The sequence below is a fragment of the Grampus griseus genome (genome assembly GCF_964374135.1).
Source record: "Grampus griseus genome assembly, chromosome: 15".
Lineage (NCBI taxonomy): Eukaryota > Metazoa > Chordata > Mammalia > Artiodactyla > Delphinidae > Grampus > Grampus griseus.
In genome coordinates this window covers 18,361,575-18,380,866 of record NC_139009.1, presented here as the reverse complement: position 1 = coordinate 18,380,866, position 19,292 = coordinate 18,361,575, and the positions used below count along the sequence as shown (strand labels likewise).

Sequence of the window (19,292 nt, the reverse complement as noted above, 5' to 3'; positions counted from 1 at the left end):
TATACGAATGAACTCCGTTCTGAGAGCGTGTTCGTAAGTCCAATATGTTCCTAAGTCCAACAAAATTAGCCTAGGTACCAAACTAACACATTGGCTATATAGTACTGTACTGTAATAGGTTTATAATACTTTTCACACAAACAATACATAAAAAACAAACAAAATAAAGAAACATGTTTAATATTACAGTACAGTACCTTGACAAATACAGTAGTACAATACAACAGCTGGCATACAGGGGCTGGCATCAAGTGAACAGGCAAGGAGAGTTACTGACTGGAGGAGGGAGAGGAGGTGGGAGATGGTAGAGCTGAAGGATCATCAGCAATAGGAGAGGGAGGGCAAGTTGCAATTTCACCCAAGCCTGAAGTTGATGGCACAGGTTCTGGTTCCTTGCTGGATTCAGTTCTGTCTACCCTCGTGAAAAAAACGATCCAGTGATGTTTGGGTAGTAGCTCTTTTTTTCTCGTCATAGATGACACGGTAGCACTGGATCGCATTCTGAACTGCTGCTGCAACCTTCATGTATGATTCTACGTTCAGGTCCTGTGCATCAAAAACTAACTGCCTCCTCAAATAAAGAAAATCCCCTTGCCACTTCCTGTGTCATGAATCTCTTCGGTTCTTCAGTCACTTCTTCTTCCTCTTGTCGCTCCACTCTCTCAATTATTTTCACTTCTGTTTCCATCGGTATCGCTTGGCGCTTCTTAGCAGTACCAGCTACGTCAGTGCTGCTTTTACGCTTTCTTCCGGACATGCTGGGCTTGAAATAAAGATACTGTACTAGTGAACTCTATACAGTACTGTACAGTAGAGTACACAAAAGCACAACCACTTGTAGAGGATGCACGCACGTGACAGTGTACACCCGGCATGTGAACTAACGTGATTGGACATGCGAACACATGTTCATATCTGAAAGTTTGCAACTTGAAGGTTCATATGTAGGGGACTGACTGTATTATAGTTGAAAATCATGTTGAAATAATAGTAGTAATAGCCATCATTTATGATCGCCTTGTGTGTGCCAGTTGCTTTACAGACGTGATAGCTGAGCCTTAAAAAAGCCTGGCATTATCCACATTTATAGGTTAGGAAATTGAAGCTATGTCATGTGGAAATCTACTAAACTAAGAAGTAACTGCCCTGGGATTAGAGCTCAATTGGTTGATCTGCTTTCAAAGTTCAGGTTCCAGACTGTCAACTTGCTTGTCCTCAGTGCAGTTGAAAGGATGCTAATCTCTGAGTCAAAGCATTTGTGTTTATTAAAGGATATTTTAGTACCTACCATGTGGCTGACTGCTGAGCACTAGGTATATGAAGATGAAGAGACATTCACAGGAACTCACAGTCTAATAGAGGTGGGCAGGAGTGAAAACAAAGGTTACATTACTAGTTGGTATGTAGTTTAATGGAGATATATACAGGATAAAATGAGAATGTGGCAAAGAAAGCTTTTGTAGGTAGAAGTGTCACTGAGAAGGTAGGTAGTTACACAGATTCAGAGAGAGAGGGAATAGGAATAAGATGGGGCAGAGGTGGAAGGGGAAGGTATTCCAAGAGTGGAAAAGTAGGCAGAAGATAAACCCTAAAACACCTTGTATGCCATGTGAAGATCAGATTTTTTTAAAAAAAATCAGATTTATTGAGATATAATTCATAAACCATAAAATTCACCCTTTTTAAGTTTACAGCTCTATGGTTTTTATTAGAGTCACAGAATTGCACAAGCATCATCACAAATTTTAGAACATTTTCATCATCTAAAAGAACCCCCTATACCTATTAGCAGCCTCTCTCCATTTCCCTCCAATACCCCAAGCTCTAGGGAACCACTGATCTACTTTCTGTCTCTTATGAATTTGCCTATTCTGGACACCTCATATAAATGAGAAAATAGAATATGTGGTCTTTTGTGACTAGCTTCTTTCACTTACCATAGTGTTTTTAAAGTGCATCCATGTTGTAGCACGTGTCAGTAATTAGTTCCTTTTTATGGCCAAAGGTTCCATTGTGTGGGTATACCACATCTGTTTATCCATTCATCAGTTGATGGACATTTGGGTTGTTTCCACTTTTGGCTATTATAAATAATGCTGCTGTGAGCATTCGTGTACAAGTTTTTGTATGGACATAGGTTTATGTTTTTATTTCTCCTGAGTTCATACCTAGGGGTGGAATTGCTGAGTTTTATGGTAACCTATGTTTAACATTTTGAGGAACTGCCAAATTGTTTTTGAAAGCAGCTAAATCATTTTACTTTCTCACCAGCAAGGTATGAGGGATCCAATTTAGTAGGAGATTAGATTTTATACTATTGGTGAGCAGAATCACAGAATCACAGTGGTTGAAAATTATTGGATTCTGTTGCTGCTTCCCAGATAAGTTCAAGACATATGCTAGGTCGGAAGGCTTTTTTCTGATGAATGAAAGTAAAATGCAAGTCATTTCCTCAATTCTTGGGGGCTATTGTTATTCCGTTTACAGTCTTTGGTTTTTATGTATTCCTATAGGCTACTTATAATCTGAGTTATTAAGGATTACTGAAATTTAGTGTTCATAAACTAAAACTAGCCAGTTTCTAGAGCTTCCTGAGGTTTCTTAGTTTTCTTGTAAGAAATCTGTTAACTCTACAAAACTTTGGCAGCACTGAATTGAATTGAAAAATTCCTACTATGCACGCCCACACTGATGGATACTATTTTCATTGCATCATTGGATTGTCTTGAGTTTGATTTGGTTCCCGTTTCTGCTACTCTTGAATTAACTGTAATTAAAGACTTATGTTAGATTTATTTTTGTTGACCATTTTGCTCTTGTGTAACTGTTTCATTGCTATAATTTCTTCATCATGGAGTTATTTTTCTACTGGAAAATAGGAGCAAGTGGCTAGGTTGGATCTCTTGTTCCACTTAGGTGGGCCATGGTTAGAATAGTTTGAGAATGAATGGACTACATAATTGGACAGATTCTTTTTCACTCTATCCCACTCTAATAATTTTTTTAAATGGGTATTAGTGTACATTTAATTAAGGGTCTTAACTATGGACTACATGAATCTCTGAAAGTCCACAGATTGGCTTTGGAAGCCTGAAACCTTTGAAATTGTATGCCACATTTTGTGCATTTGTGTTTTTTTCCGAGAGAAACTGGGTTTGCCGAATTTCTTTAAAAAAAAAAAAGTCCATGACCCCTCAAAATTAAAGAATTCAGATGGGTGAAGAGAATTTGTAAATTTGTGATTTGAAGTATTTGGGGAAAGTGAGACCTTACTTTGGTTAGGTGTTGCTGTTCAGTGATAGATGTTTTCTGGATACACTTTTTTTTAAAGTGTGACTCATTCCATGTTAGAATATCTCTATTTTATTCTTCCCTGGTAATTTTTGTCCCTGTCAGAACTTGGAGTTTGCCTTTAAAGTCCTCATTGCATATTTATTCATATTCACTTTCTTGAATGATTGGGATGTTCTATTTAAGAGTGTTATTTTTGCTGCAGTGATTGCATGCTTTACTTGAAATGTATTGATATTTTAAAAAAAGAGTTAATTGGCTTGCCAGAGTAAGAAAATGGATGAATGCTTTTCTATCCATTGGCCACTAGTTTTTCTTTCCTTTACTCTCTTGTTCTGTTTGTGTTTTGGTGGAGATTGGAATTTACCAGTAACCGGTAGAAGCTCTCCCATGTGGACCCTGCTCTGGTGTGGCATCAGTTTGGATTCAGTCTCTTTAGGCCTCTGCAGTATGGTGTGTGTGGAGTATACTTTTCCTGTTTTAGCACTGGATGTGGCATGGTTGGATTTGAGATGAGGTTGGTAATTTCAGATAAATGTTTTTGGTAAAACAGACTTGTTACTTAATATTGTTTAAAATAGACTAAGAAATTGACGAGGGAGAGGCTCTGGGTGATTGATATTGGCTATAGGGTTAAAAGATGATGTAGTGTAGGGCTTCCCTGGTGGTGCAGTGGTTGAAGGTCCACCTGTCGGTGCGGGGGACGCGGGTTTGTGCCCCGGTCCGGGAGGATCCCACGTGCTGCAGAGCGGCTGCACCCGTGGGCCATGGCCGCTGAGCCTGCGCGTCCGGAGCCTGTGCTCCACAGCGGGAGAGGCCGCGGCGGTGAGAGGCCCACGTACCGCAAAAAAAAAAAAGATGATGTAGTGTAATACCAATATATTTGGTCATTGTCCCTGATTCCTGGCACAGAGCTCCTAAAACCTTTGGAATTCCCTGAGTGATAGGAAATCTGCTTTCCATCATACATGAGCTTATGTTAATGAGGTGACTGAGAGGGGCACCCCTAGATAGCCTCAGCATAAGGCTGAACAACCAGAGAGACCTAGAGGATTAGAGAGTGGGAATTTTCAGCCCCACTCACCAACCTCCAGGAAGAGGAGGTAGGTGCTAGAGTTTGAACTGTTTATACACACGCACACACACCCATATGTAATTTTTACGTAGTTGTAATCATAGTGTAGATTTTTGTCTACACGTTACATGGAAGAATTTTTTTTATGTGTTGTTTCATAATTTTCATAAGTTTTAATGGTTGTGATGTTTTTATCTAGTAGTAGGCTACGATTTATTAACCATACTCCTGTTCTCAGATGTTTAGGTTGTTTCAAGGTTTTTGCTATTATAAATAAAACTGTTATGAATATTATTATTTAGTGAATGTATAATAAACGTTTATTATACATTTCTCTCAAGAGGTTTTCTTCTAATCCTTGACATGTGCTAACAATTTTGAATATTTGTATCCTATTCTAGAATTTTGTATTTTTTAGAAACACATTGTATCATAAACGTTAGCTATCTACTGTGGCCTTGAAATTATCATTTGTAAATAGACGTATATTATTCTAAGTTAATATAACTTTATTTTCTTGTTCCTTTCTCTGTTAGATAAATTACCTTATTTGTATTTTTTTTTCTACTGTTGATGACACTGTGATATGCATCTTTGCATTCTATTTTCCTCCTTTGGATTATTTTCTTAAGATAAGTTCTTACAAATGGGCCAAGTGGGGTATTTTGTTTTGGATGACTGTTGCCAAAGTTAAAGGCACATATTTTACCTTAAACCTTCTACTTCTGTGGTATTTGCCTTCTTTAAAAAATGGAAACACTTTTCTTTTTGGACAGTTTAAAATTTACAGGAAAAATTGAGCAGATAGTACAGAGTTTCCCATATACCCTTCTACTCATTATTGGTAAATTAGTACAATACATTTGTTACAATTAATGAACCAATGTTGGTACATTATTATTAACTAAAGTCCATGCTTTATTTACTTTTCCTTAGTTTTTACCTAATGTCCTTTTTGTGTTCCAGGATCCCATACCATAGTACATTTAATTGTCATGGCTCTTAGGCTCCTCTTGGCTGTGAATGTTACTCAAACTTTACTTGTTTCTGATGACTTTGACAGTTTAGAGGGGTACTGGTTAGGTATATTGTAGTATGCTCTCCTATTGGAATTTGGCTGATGTTTTTGTCATGAGACAAACAACCATGGACCAAGCAGGCAAATGAACCAGACGTATTCATTGCAATATAAATTTACCAAAATGAATATGTTTCTTGTATACCAAAAATATATAAAGTTAGTATGTCATTTTTACTATAACCATAAAATACCTAGAAATAAAGGAGATAAGAGGCGGGATCTACTGAAGGATGCAAAAATACGCATCTGAGAATAGCCTCAAAAATTATGAAAAAATAGGATAGTGAGTAGAGAGGGATTTGCATATTCGAACACTATGATAATTAGAACCCTGAGATAGGAGTACACAGGAAGACCCTCAGAACAGAAATATAGGCTGTGAGTAAACTTAGTGTATAAGAAAAGAGATGCATTTTAGATCAATTAGGAAAAGCAAATTATTTCATAAATGGTCTCAGAAAAAGTGACAGACATCACTAGTGCAAGAGTGGAGAAAATAATTTAGACTCATATTTGTCTTTCCGCTCTAAAATAAAAATCCAGATAGATCAAATATATAAATTTGGAAAAATATACAGGTACTAGAAGAAAATTTGGGCAATTTTCTGATGTGAGACAGGCCTTTCTTAGCATGATAGCATACTCAGTAGTCATAAAGGAAAAGATTGACAAAAAAGGTATAACAAAGTTGGTACAACAACAAACTGGATAAAAAGTATTTGTAACATGTTACAAGTCTGGGAGACTGAAAGAGCAAAGTGTGAAATAGTCATCTAAGCAAGTGGGAAAGCAAATGGACTAGGGAAATGTGGACTTGTCAGGCAGGACATAGGGTCCACTTGAGTTAGTGCTCAGGAATCTAAAGTGAGACCAGTCAGCAACTTCATTTATATAGTCATGGAATAACTAGAGAGTTGGATTTAGAAAAGACTGAGATTTTGCCAGATCTGTAGTATGTAGGGAGAGAGGAGAGTGAAGTTGAGGGTGTATACAACTAACTCCTTATAATGGTGGACTGTGATATTTAATTTGGGTAAGGAGGGACATTAGGACATCAGGAAGGGTGTGAGGATATAAGGAAGATTGAGGGACAGTGAAAAGTTGATAAGACCAATAGTTTGTAGGTCCAGGTAGGGTTAAAGAATTGTTGGAGTTAGGGAACTGGAGAGATGGGGCTGTTGAGATGGTACTGGTGAAAGGGGCATGGCAGAATTGAAATGGATTACAGAAGAGTACAGTTACTGGTAATAACAGGCCTAGGTTGTGAGCTGGGAGTAGATGGCTAAGATAAGATGGAGGGTAAGATTTTTGGAACAAAGGAGGTCAAAGACTTAAAGGCCAAGATATGGGCAGGATCATCTGTGTGAATATTGACATCACCAAGAATTTTTTGGGAATAATGCTGGAGAGTAGATAGTGAGCTAGGTGTTAAAGCAGTCAGGGAATTACTCTGGTGATTGTAGGGGACAGCAGTGAAGGAGGAGAGCCAGTGGTCAAGTCAGATACATGAAGGTCAAAAGCTAGTTTTCTTTTTCAACTTTTATTATGAAAAATGTCAAACATATGCAAAAGTTTGAAGTACAGTGATCATTTATTTTCTATATTACTTCATTTAGTAATCTACTTTTTACTTAAATGTGTTTTGTATTTTTGTGGGGGCTTTAATTCTTTTTGTAATAAGACAGCCTATAAATATGTTTCCAAATTCCTTTCCAGAAAGGTTGTGCTGATTTACATTTGTTTTAGCTAGGCATTAAGACTATACTTTCAGGCATCATTTCTGTAGTTCGTATTAGCTAAGTATTGATGCAATACTTATTTTTACAGCTGTTCTTACAGTTCCTTGCATTGTTGTTAGCTCTTCAGTGTTTCATATGAATAAGCTGCTGCCTATTTTCCCAGACCACACTCTTCCCTCTGCTTTTGCATGTAGTATTTTACTTCTGCCTAGAAATTTTTTCCCCATATTCATTCATTTAACAAATGTTTTGATGTATAACGCATGAGCTAAGTTGAAATGCACATGTCTGGTTGATTCATGGGAACTGATTTGCATGTGACCCTCTCTTTTTTTAGGCTGTAGAGAAGAGAAATTTGTGTTTAGGCACCTGGGCCCCTGGGACTATTGTCCCTTTGAACTCTTGTTTGGGCCCAAAGAAAAGAGAGAAAGAAGGGTTGCAAAGAAAAGCTTTACTTTCTCATTTTCTCAGCTTCCTTTTCCTCTGTTTCCAAACTTACGTATATTCATCTTTACCACTTTTCCTGTATTTTATTCTGTCCCAGAGTCTAACTTTATACTCTAGAGCTGTCAACTGCAACTTTCTCTGGACCCAGACTTCTTTCTGTTAGGTAACCTCCTTTCCTTTTCCCTTTTCAAAATTAAATCTCTCCCTCTTCCTCTAAAAGTAGTTTTGTTCTCCCATCTAAAAAGTAAACCCTTATAATCTTTCCTCTTTCCTAAAGCCTCTTATCTCTCCTCCCACCCGTTTTTCCCCTTCCCTTAGCAACATACTTCTTGAGTCACCTACATTTCACCTCCCGTTTATTGCCTAATCTACTTCAACTTGACTTTTACAGCCAGCTCACCATACTGGAACTGTATTCACAACAGATTGCCAAAACTAATGGCTTAGTCATGACTTCTGTGACTGTTCATGTTTGATGAATAGATATGTGGATGAAAGAAAAAATGAATGGATAGATGGGGAACAGGTATGGAGAATATATGTACTCTGTAAGTTTCATATTACTGCAAGGACTATAAAGAAGTAGGTATTTTGCTTTAATCATTCTCTCGTGGAACTGACCTTGATCTCCTTGGGAATCAGATGGGGAAAGAACATTTTTCCAAACTAATCAGCAAGTTTGGAGAGTTGCCTTTTATGTGTGTAGCACATGAAGTGGAGGAGGCACTGGAGCAAGTTTTATAAGATATGCCTTCAGGAACTTGATTATCTTGCATTTGAATGTCAGATCTTAAGTCAAATTATTTACACTAATCAGCATTCAACCAACATAATTCAAAGTATAATTGAAAAACGCAAGCCTTTCTCCTCATCCCAATAAAAAGCCTTTAGAATTCAATGGGAAATAAACCTTTATCTCTAAAAGTGTACTTACAAGAAAAAAAATAAACAAGTTACAGAAGGCCCATGTTGCAAGGAACAATTTGGTTTAAAATCCACAGCTCTGATGCCTGCAGGGTTTCAAGGAAGTAGTTTGGAGCCTGCTCTGCTTTCTTACCAGTTCCTTTTCTACATACGTATTCAGTTCAGTACTACCTTTCTCCATGCCTCCCTCGCTTTCTTTATTTTTTCCCCCATATCTCAACCATCTTATTCATTTACCCAGTTCATTTGTTTAGCAAGTAGATCTGGTTTAGGCACTAGGCATAGAGGTAAATAAAAATGGTCTGTGTCCAGAACAAGTGAAACAGGCAAACACGTGAAATTGGGATACAGTATAAGTGAAGTTATTGTGGGATGAACAGTGTTATGGGCATACCTAGGAGATAGTGACTAACTACCTGAGAGGACATAAGTCTTCCAAAGGAGAGGTGAAATTTGAGTTAGGAGTTGAAGAATGAGAAGAAAGTATGGTGAACGTGACAGAGGGGACAGCTCTTTACAAAGGAATAGAGGAGTGAAAAAAGCCTCTCTGTTTCAAGGAGAAAGGTTGGTGTACTTAGGACATCTGAATCTAGGGGAAGTGTCTAGAGATGCGTGTGGTAAAGTAGATTGGGGTGGGATTTTGAAGGGTGCCATATTTCATACTAAGAAGTTTGGGCTTTAACTTGTAATCAGTGGGGGAATTTAAGTAGAAGGGCATCAGTGGATGTTGTGGAAAAAACTAGCTCTGTGGAAGGCAGGAAGACCATTTTAGGAGGTTCATGCCCTAATTAATGTAATGACCCATTTACTGAGTCACAAGCTCCCGGTGATGGGCCTGGGAATCTGTAGAACTAGAAAATGTCCCAGGTGATATAATCAGGCAAGTTGGGAAACTTAAAAACAAAGCATTGGACATAAGAAATGTGGTTTCTAGGACCAGTTTTGCTACTGACTAGCTATATGAGCTCATAGAAGTCTTTTAGTTTTCCCATCTTGAAAATTGAGGGTTTTAGACTAAATAATTACTGTAATTGTTTCCTTATAATTCTGTGCTTCTAAACAAATCCAACCTTAATTGAACTACTTTTTATTTATAATGGCTACAATTTTTTTTCCTTCTGGGTCTTACTGACCCTTTGTAGAAGAAGGATTTCCTACTCCTATTCAAGCATTTCTACTTTTCTCTGCCTTAGTATGAATATATTTACCACATTCTCCAAATTGCATTTGGATTATATTAAATTGAAGCAGTGGTCTTTGCCTTATGCCTGCTATCTACCACACATATTTTCTTGGTTTCTAAAAAGGTAACAATGTCAGTTCTCCCCTTATGAGCAGGAAAATCTCCACATAAATATTCTAAAACCATTGATAATTAGCACAGTGTTCAAATTATATGATAACTGCAAACTGCCAAGATTGCCAATCATTACATGTTACCCCCTTTAAGGAGTAGAGAGAGGTGTTTATTGGATGCTGACTTCAATCACACATGCCTGAAACAGACATCAGCCTTGTAACTGGGGAGATGCTGATTATCTTTTTCCTCCTGTCAGAGGGTTATACCAAGAGGTAAGAAATAATTAGCACTCCCTAATTTATGTATGTGATTGCTTGTAGACCTAAGTGTTGGAGGGCGTCTCTGGCTTGTGTTTCTTTTCCATTAGAAATGTAGCAAGAGTAAGTTGATCTGTTGCTTGCAGGAACCTGTGACCCACTCAGCATTAATTATTATCCCCATTTAAGAGAGGAAAAGGCAGATAAAGTCCATGGGAAGTTCATGGGCTTTAGAATTAGACAGGTTTAGGATTGCATCCTGGCTTCATCACTTACTAAATTTTGGCAAGTAATTTAATCGTTCAGTTTCTTCAAGTGTGAAATGAGTACAGTATCTCCATCCTCCAGGGGTATTGTGAGGATTATTAGTATTATCAAAGGTACCTAGCATTGTCTGGCACCTGTTAGACTAGTCTACAAGCTCCTGTGTGTGAAGCTCCTTGTACAGAACCTGAAATATTTTAGATTCTCAATGACTATTGAACAAGACAGATAGATAATGAAGTGTACTGCATTGACAGTAAGCACTTAGTAAATAGTAACTTTTATGATTACATAATGTAAAAATGTTGATTTTTTTTAAAAACATCAAATGTATCTGTTGTATTTTTCAAAATTTCAATTGATATTATTTCTCTGCAAATATAGATTAGAATTGTTAAGCGTGAAGTAATTATTCTACAATAGGCCAGAGAGAATTGATATAAACATAACAGATATGAAATGGTAGGCTTTAAAAGCTTAATGGTCCTACGGATGGACCAAGAGAATATCATACTAAATGAAGTAAGTCAGGCAGAGAAAGACAAATATTATATCACTTATATGTGGAATCTAAAAAAATAATACAAATGAATCTATATACTAAACAGAAACAGACTCACAGACAGAAAACAAACTTATGGCTACCAAAGGGGAAAGGGAGTGGGGAGGGATAAATTAGGAGTATGGGATTAACAGATACAAACTACTATACATAAAATAGATAAGCAACAAGGATTTACTGTATAATACAGGGAACTATATTCAATATCTTGTAATAACCTATAATGGAAAATAATCTGATATATATATACACATGCAAACATATACATAAATAAATTTTTTAAACGTCATCTGAACAATCCAGATATAGTTGGGCAAAGATAATGTAATATTTTGCATTAAAAATTCCTAAATAAATCATATATAAAAGTTTTAAAAAGAAGCTTATTGATTCCAACAAATTATGCTACCATATTCAGATGTTACCACAGTCAATCACATGTAACCTACGTACATACATGTTATAATGTAGTACCTGCATGCATGGGTGGCTAAATCCCATGTACCAGGTGAAGAATATTCTGTAATACCAGTACCTTCAGCTTCCCTAAGGGGATTTGCCCTCCCTGCCCCTCACATTATTTGATTTATTTTTTTGGTTTTATTTCAGGATTATACCTGTGATTATTGAGCATTTGTTATGTGGCATTCTGTTGTATTCACAGAGTACATGGTGACTAGCTAGAGCTTCTAGATAGATGATCTGTAAGTTTTGGACTTAGATCTAACTGATAAAGGCTTTGTGACTGTGGGATCCTATTCCTTATTTGTCTTTTGTAAGCCTGTGCTTTTTCTTTAAGCTATCTTTGGAAATGCACATGCTTTTATGCAGTTATAAAATGCATTGTAGGTAATGCTTTTGGAGGATTTCTCCTACATTTAAAAAAATCTCAGGAGAGGGGTGTGGGATGAATTGGGAGATTGGGATTGACATATATACACTGTTTATACTATGTATATACTATGTATAAAATAGGTAACTAATGAGAACCTACTGTATAGCTCAGGGAACTCTATTCAGTGCTCTGTGGTGACCTAAATGGGAAGGAAATCCAAAAAAGAGGGGACATATGTATACGTATAGCTGATTCACTTTGCTGTACAGTAGAAACTAGCACAACATTGTAAAGCAACTATACTCCAATAACATTAATTTTTAAAAAGTGGATGCAGTAAACATATTAGAGTGCAAAGTAAATAGTTTGCAATTACAAATTAATCAAGCAGAATGAAGGTTAGAACAAAAAGGAGTCAAGGAAATCTTTTTTTAAAGTTATGGTAGAAATTATTGTTAACTGTATTTTCAGATATATTAAAGTATATTTTGCCTAAAAAAAAATTAAATCTTGGGGAAAAAAATTCTCTTCTAATAAAATAGGGGTCCTAGCTACTGCATATCTTAAGTCAGTAGTTTCTTTGCAAGATTTGGCTTATTTTGGTTTAACATTACTTGTAATAATTTAAAATTGGGGAGGTAAAAGTGTTATACTTGTTTGTAGAATTTATTTATTTTTTAAAATTTATTTATTTATTTTTGGCTGCATTGGGTCTTCGTTGCTGTGCGCGGGCTTTCTCTAGTTGTGGAGAGCAGGAACTACTCTTCATTGCGGTGCACGGGCTTCTCATTGCGGTGGCTTCTCTTGTTGCGGAGCATGGGCTCTAGAGCGCAGGCTCAGTAGTCATGGCGCACGGGCTTAGTTGCTCCGCGGCATGTGGGATCTTCGTGGACCAGGGATCGAACCCGTGTCCCCTGCATTGGCAGGCGAATTCTTAACCACTGTGCCACCAGGGAAGCCCCTGTTTGTAGAATTTCTGTATTTGAGGAAGTTGTAATCAAAACTTGATTTATGAAATTTCCTTCTGTGTTCACTTTATTTAGCTGGTGACACCACGCTTCACCCAGTCTCACAGAGTATCATTTTGGGAGTCGTCTCTTTGCTTCCTTTTTCTCCATGATCTCTTATGTCTAAAGAGTCCCTGAGTTCTACCTGCTTTAAACACTTCTTTGCTTCTCCAGTTCATCCCTTCTCCTCTCTTCCTGAGGCCACTGTTCTAGATCAGGTGCCAGATAGCATTCTTATCTGTGCCAGATATTCTAACTGATCTCCGCGATGCAGGCTTGGCCTTTTCTTCACAATTGACTGTCTTATTTTAAGTGAAATATGACTGTGTCCCTCCTTAAAACCTTTTAAAACTTGTCAGCCACAGGTTCAAGTACAAGGTTCTTAACATTATAGCTTTAACTAATTCTTACTCACCTGTTGAAGCTCTACGCAGTACCTCCTCTAGGAGTTCTTGACCACCCCACCATAGTTTAGGTATTATTTTTCTGTATAGTAAGCAACTCCAAACCTGGAGTTAACATTACCTTTTGAGAAAGAAGTGAAGAAAACTAACTGGTACATGGGTAAAATTTCCTCCTACCTAAGAAGAGTGTAGTGACAGGTGAAGTCTAAGTGTTGTAAAAGGTTTAAAGTTCCATTGCAGTAAAGCTTAAAAAAAGAATGTGCACTTTGAGAGGGAGGGTGGTTTATCATGGTAACATACAGAAAAGCTGGGAGTCAGAAGACTGAAACTGGCAGTGCCATTCCAAGCATTATTGGGGGTTTGCTCATCCCTACTGCCCAGTCCTTGCTTATCCCTGTTGTGTAGGTGGATGTGTCAGACTGCTGATGCCTGATACCGTTAAACATTTTAATCACAGTTAAATCCCTTTGCTCACCACACAATGATCTGGCCAAAATTTAGTAGATGATTGTTTGCTTTATAGGAAGAAAAGCTGCTGTTTGTTCTCTTAGCCATTAAATTTATAACTGAACAAACTGGATTTATATACCAGTTTTTTCGTGACTTACACTGCAGTCACTACGATATGGTGCCTTGTAACACTTCTTGGCAGCTATTCAGCCAACTTCTCTGGTGACACCTTCCACCACGACATGCAACTCTTTATGCCTTCTTTGTTCAGATGGCTTGTGCAAACATTTTTCCTCAGGCTCTAAAAATGTTAATATTTAAATGAGAAGCCCGCGCACCGCGGCATGTGGGATCTTCCCAGACCAGGGCTCGAACCCATGTCCCCTGCACTGGTAGGCGGATTCTTAACCACTGCACCACCAGGGAAGCCCAACATACATGTTTTAATAGTTACTTTTAGTCCATTTTTATAAACCTGTAGAACTTAATTACAGTTATGCTACATTTATTTTGGATATTTTTCTTGTTTGGGGATTTTTTTTTGAAGAAGAGTATTATGGATTTCCATGTTATTGTACAATTAATTTATAGAGTTGATTTCTTTGAAATAAATTCTCGCCTAGCTGTAACAATCCTCCTCTTTCCCAAATTAATTTCTACAAAATTGGTTCATGCCAAAGGTTTCTCTATTAAGTATTTGCTATTAAATATGACTGTTTTTCTTTTAAATAGTTTTATTTTAAAGGCAGTACCATTACTCAACAAAATCTCCTACCCTTCCCCAAATGTAGATTGTCTGTTCAGCTGCTGCCGAAGCCCTGCATTGTTTTTTGTTGGAAGTGTGAGCTGAAGGGGACAGACATTCCTACTCCTTAGCGGAAGCACTAAGCTGCAATCTGCCCTTGTTGTGTTATTAATGGCACAATGTTTTCATGTTGTAGATGGCTGAGTGCTAGCAAGGAAAATTCAGGACCATGATGGCTCAGTTTCCCACAGCTATGAATGGTAAGTGGCTTCGTGCTTGTGGCAAGAGAAAGAGGTTATGAGATTTTTTTTCTTTGGTAGAGGTTATAAAATTTCCATTTAGATATTTTTCTTAAACTTATAAATGAAAAACTTAAAGTATTCTTGTTGAAAGTATTTAGATAGTTTATTTCAGAATACTGCATGTATCTTCTATTAGAATATTATGCAGTAAATCCCACGGCTCAGTATAAGCATGTTCTGTAGTATCATCTGGAATGTGGTGCTTGCCTTTGAGCAGTTAAGAATAAACTAAACAAACATTGTGTTTAATTTGTAAAACTGGAGGACAAAAAGCTTAGTGCCATAAGTGGAGAATATTAAAGGTGTTTTTGATAGCATGAGATGATTGTAAACTGATTAAACCAGTAAATATTCAATTATTAATATACATATAAAATTGGTTCATTTTCCCTTTTATAAAGGATGATGTATGCCTATACCCAATTGTTTAATAGGAAGCATATTAGAGGAAAATGTTTAGGTAATTTCAATAATAAAAAGTTTTTAAAGTTTTTTTTCCTGATTATAGCTTTATTTCCCAGATACACATTAATTACCCTTAATAGGTCGTCTTACTGTGTATGTTATTTATAATTGAGAAAATGCATTATTATTATTTTTTTTTTTGCGGTGCAGGGGCCTCTCACTGTTGTGGCCTCTCCCGTTGCGGAGCACAGGCTCCGGACGCGCAGGCTCAGCACCCATGGCTCACGGGCCCAGCTGCTCCGCAGCATGTGGGATCTTCCCAGACCGGGACACGAACCCGTGTCCCCTGCATTGGCAGGCGGACTCTCAACCACTGTACCACCAGGGAAGCCTGAGAAAATGCATTATATTTTTTAAATCACTAAACAAATCAAAGATGCTGAGTTCTTAATTTTGAGGTAAATTTTATTAGCTAATTAAAAATATAAAGAAATAGAGGGTCCAGTCAGTAATCTTTAACACTTGAATTGAAAACCATAATAGAAAAGAACACTAGAAAGAAAAAAAGAGGAAAAAATCACCAATAATTCCACCACCTTCACAAAGGGATTGTGTTAATGTTACCATCTAGTATTTGATCAATTACATTAAAAAAAAAAGTGTTCTCACTCATAGGGGAAGATCAGTACATTGTTTTTTTGTTGCTGTTTTTTAAAATAAATTAATTTGTTTTTGCCATTGCTGGGTCTTCGTTGCGGTGCACAGGATTCACATTGTGGTGGCTTTTCTTGTTGCGGAGTATGGGCTCTAGGCGAGCAGGCTTCAGTAGTTGTGGCATGTGGGTTCAGTAGTTGTGGCATGTGGGTTCAGTAGTTGTAGCTCGTGGGCTGTAGAACACAGGCTCAGTAGTGTGGTGCACGGGCTTAGTTGCTCTGCAGCACGTGGGATCTTCCTGGACCAGGGCTCGAACCTGTGTCCCCTGCATTGGCAGGCGGATTCGGTTTTTTATTTATTTATTTATTTATTTTTTACATCTTTATTGGAGTATAATTGCTTTACAATGGTGTGTTAGTTTCTGCTTTATAACAAAGTGAATCAGTTATACATATGTTCCCATATCTCTTCCCTCTTGCGTCTCCCTCCCTCCCACCCTCCCTATCCAACCCCTCCAGGCGGTCACAAAGCACTGAGCTGATCTCCCTGTGCTATGCTGCTGCTTCACACTAGCTATCTACCTTACGTTTGGTAGTGTATATATGTCCATGTCTCTCTCGCTTTGTCACAGCTTACCCTTCCCCCTCCCCATATCCTCAAGTCCATTCTCTAGTAGGTCTGTGTCTTTATTCCTGTCTTACCCCTAGGTTCTTCATGACATTTTTTTTCCTTAAATTCCATATATATGTGTTAGCATACGGTATTTGTCTTTCTCTTTCTGACTTACTTCACTCTGTATGACAGACTCTAGGTCTATCCACCTCATTACAAATAGCTCAATTTCATTTCTTTTTATGGCTGAGTAATATTCCATTGTATATATGTGCCACATCTTCATTATCCATTCATCTGATGATGGACACTTAGGTTGTTTCCATCTCCAGGCTATTGTAAATAGAGCTGCAATGAACATTTTGGTACATGACTCTTTTTGAATTATGGTTTTCTCAGGGTATATGCCCAGTAGTGGGATTGCTGGGTCATATGGTAGTTCTATTTGTAGTTTTTTAAGGAACCTCCATACTGTTCTCCATAGTGGCTGTACCAATTCACATTCCCACCAGCAGTGCAAGAGTGTTCCCTTTTCTCCACACCCTCTCCAGCATTTATTGTTTCTAGATTTTTTGATGATGGCCATTCTGACTGGTGTGAGATGATATCTCACGGTAGTTTTGATTTCCATTTCCCTAATGATTAATGATGTTGAGCATTCTTTCATGTGTTTGTTGGCAATCTGTATATCTTCTTTGGAGAAATGTCTATTTAGGTCTTCTGCCCATTTTTGGATTGGGTTGTTTGTTTTTTTGTTATTAAGCTGCATGAGCTGCTTGTAAATTTTGGAGTTAATGCTTTGTCAGTTGCTTCATTTGCAAATATTTTCTCCCATTCTGAGGGTTGTCTTTTGGTGTTGTTTATGGTTTCCTTTGCTGTGCAGAAGCTTTGCAGTTTCATTAGGTCCCATTTGTTTATTTTTGTTTTTATTTCCATTTCTCTAGGAGATGGGTCAAAAAGGATCTTGCTGTGATTTATGTCATAGAGAGCTCTGCCTATGTTTTCCTCTAAGAGTTTGATAGTTTCTGGCCTTACATTTATGTCTTTAATCCATTTTGAGCTTATTTTTGTGTATGGTGTTAGGGAGTGAGCTAATCTCATACTTTTACATGTAGCTGTCCAGTTTTCCCAGCACCACTTATTGAAGAGGCTGTCCTTTCTCCACTGTACATTCCTGCCTCCTTTATCAAAGATAAGGTGACCATATGTGCGTGGGTTTATCTCTGGGCTTTCTATCCTGTTGCATTGATCTATATTTCTGTTTTTGTGCCAGTACCATACTGTCTTGATTACTGTAGCTTTGTAGTATAGTCTGAAGCCAGGGAGCCTGATTCCTCCAGCTCCGTTTTTCATTCTCAAGATTGCTTTGGCTATTCAGGGTCTTTGGTGTTTCCATACAAATTGTGAAATTTTTTGTTCTATTTCTGTAAAAAATGCCATTGGAAATTTGATATGGATTGCATTGAATCTGTAGATTGCTTTGGGTAGTAGAGTCATTTTCACAATATTGATTCTTATAATCCAAGAACATGGTATATCTCTCCATCTATTTGTATCATCTTTAATTTCTTTCCTCAGTGTCTTATAGTTTTCTGCATACAGGTCTTTTGTCTCCCTAGGTAGGTTTATTCCTAGGTATTTTATTCTTTTTTGTTGCAGTGGTAAATGGGAGTGTTTCCTTAATTTCTCTTTCAGATTTTTCATCGTTAGTATATAGGAATGCAGGAGATTTCTGTGCATTAATTTTGTATCCTGTTACTTTACCAAATTCATTGATTAGCTCTAGTAGTTTTCTGGTAGCATCTTTAGGATTCTCTATGTATAGTATCATATCCTTTGCAAACAGTGACAGTTTTACTTCTTCTTTTCCAATTTGTATTCCTTTTATTTCTTTTTCTTCTCTGATTGCTGTGGCTAGGACTTCCAAAACTATGTTGAATAATAGTGGCAAGAGTGGACATCCTTGGCTTGTTCCTGATCTTAGAGGAAATGCTTTCAGTTTTTCACCATTGAGAATGATGTTTGCTGTGGGTTTGTCATATATGGCCGTTATTATGTTGAGGTAGGTTCCCTCTATGTCTACTTTCTGGAGAGTTTTTATCATAAATGGGTGTTGAATTTTGTCAGAAGCTTTTTCTGCATCTATTGAGATGATCATAAGGTTTTTCTTCTTCAGTTTGTTAATATGGTGTATCACGTTGATTGATTTGTGTATATTGAAGAATCCTTGCATCCCTGGGATAAATCCCACTTGATCGTGGTGTATGATCTTTTTAATGTATTGTTGGATTCTGTTTGCTAGTATTTTGTTGAGGATTTTTGCAACTATATTCTTCAGTGATATTGGTCTGTAATTTTCTTTTTTTGTAGTATCTTTATCTGGTTTTGTTATCAGGGTGATGGTGGCCTCACATAATGAGTTTGGGAGTGTTCCTTCCTCCGCAGTTTTTGGAAGAGTTTGAGAAGGACGGGTGTTAGCTCTTCTCTAAATGTTTGATAGAATTCACCTGTGAAGCCATCCTGTCCTGGACTTTTGTTTGTTGGAAGATTTTCAATCACAGTTTCAATTTCATTACATGTGATTGGTCTGTTCATATTTTCTATTTCTTCCTGGTTCAGTCTTGGAAGGTTATACCTTTCTAAGAATTTGTCCATTTCTTCCAGGTTGTCCATTTTATTGGCATAGAGTTGCTTGTAGTAGTCTCTTAGGATGCTTTGTATTTCTGTGGTGTCTGTTGTAACTTCTCCTTTTTCATTTCTAATTTTATTGATTTGAGTCCTCTTCCTCTTTTTCTTGATGAGTCTGGCTAATGGTTTATCAATTTTGTTTATCTTCTCAAAGAACCAGCTTTTAGTTTTATTGATCTTTGCTATTTTCTTTGTTTCTATTTCATTTATTTCTGCTCTGATCTTTATGATTTCTTTTCTTCTACTAACT

The 19,292-nt window shown here is 37.2% G+C and overlaps 1 protein-coding gene across 3 annotated transcripts in view; it reads left to right on the top strand.

Moving 5' to 3' along the window:
• The window catches only part of ITSN2 (intersectin 2), a 158,887-nt gene that overhangs the window by 10,908 nt on the left and 128,687 nt on the right, over positions 1–19,292 (top strand). For all 3 annotated transcript variants that reach the window (XM_082671863.1, XM_082671862.1, XM_082671864.1), the window contains exon 2: positions 14,578–14,641. In XM_082671863.1, coding sequence (XP_082527989.1) covers positions 14,611–14,641 — 31 coding nt within the window. In that variant the 5' untranslated portion in view covers positions 14,578–14,610. The remainder of the gene's footprint in view (positions 1–14,577; positions 14,642–19,292) is intronic.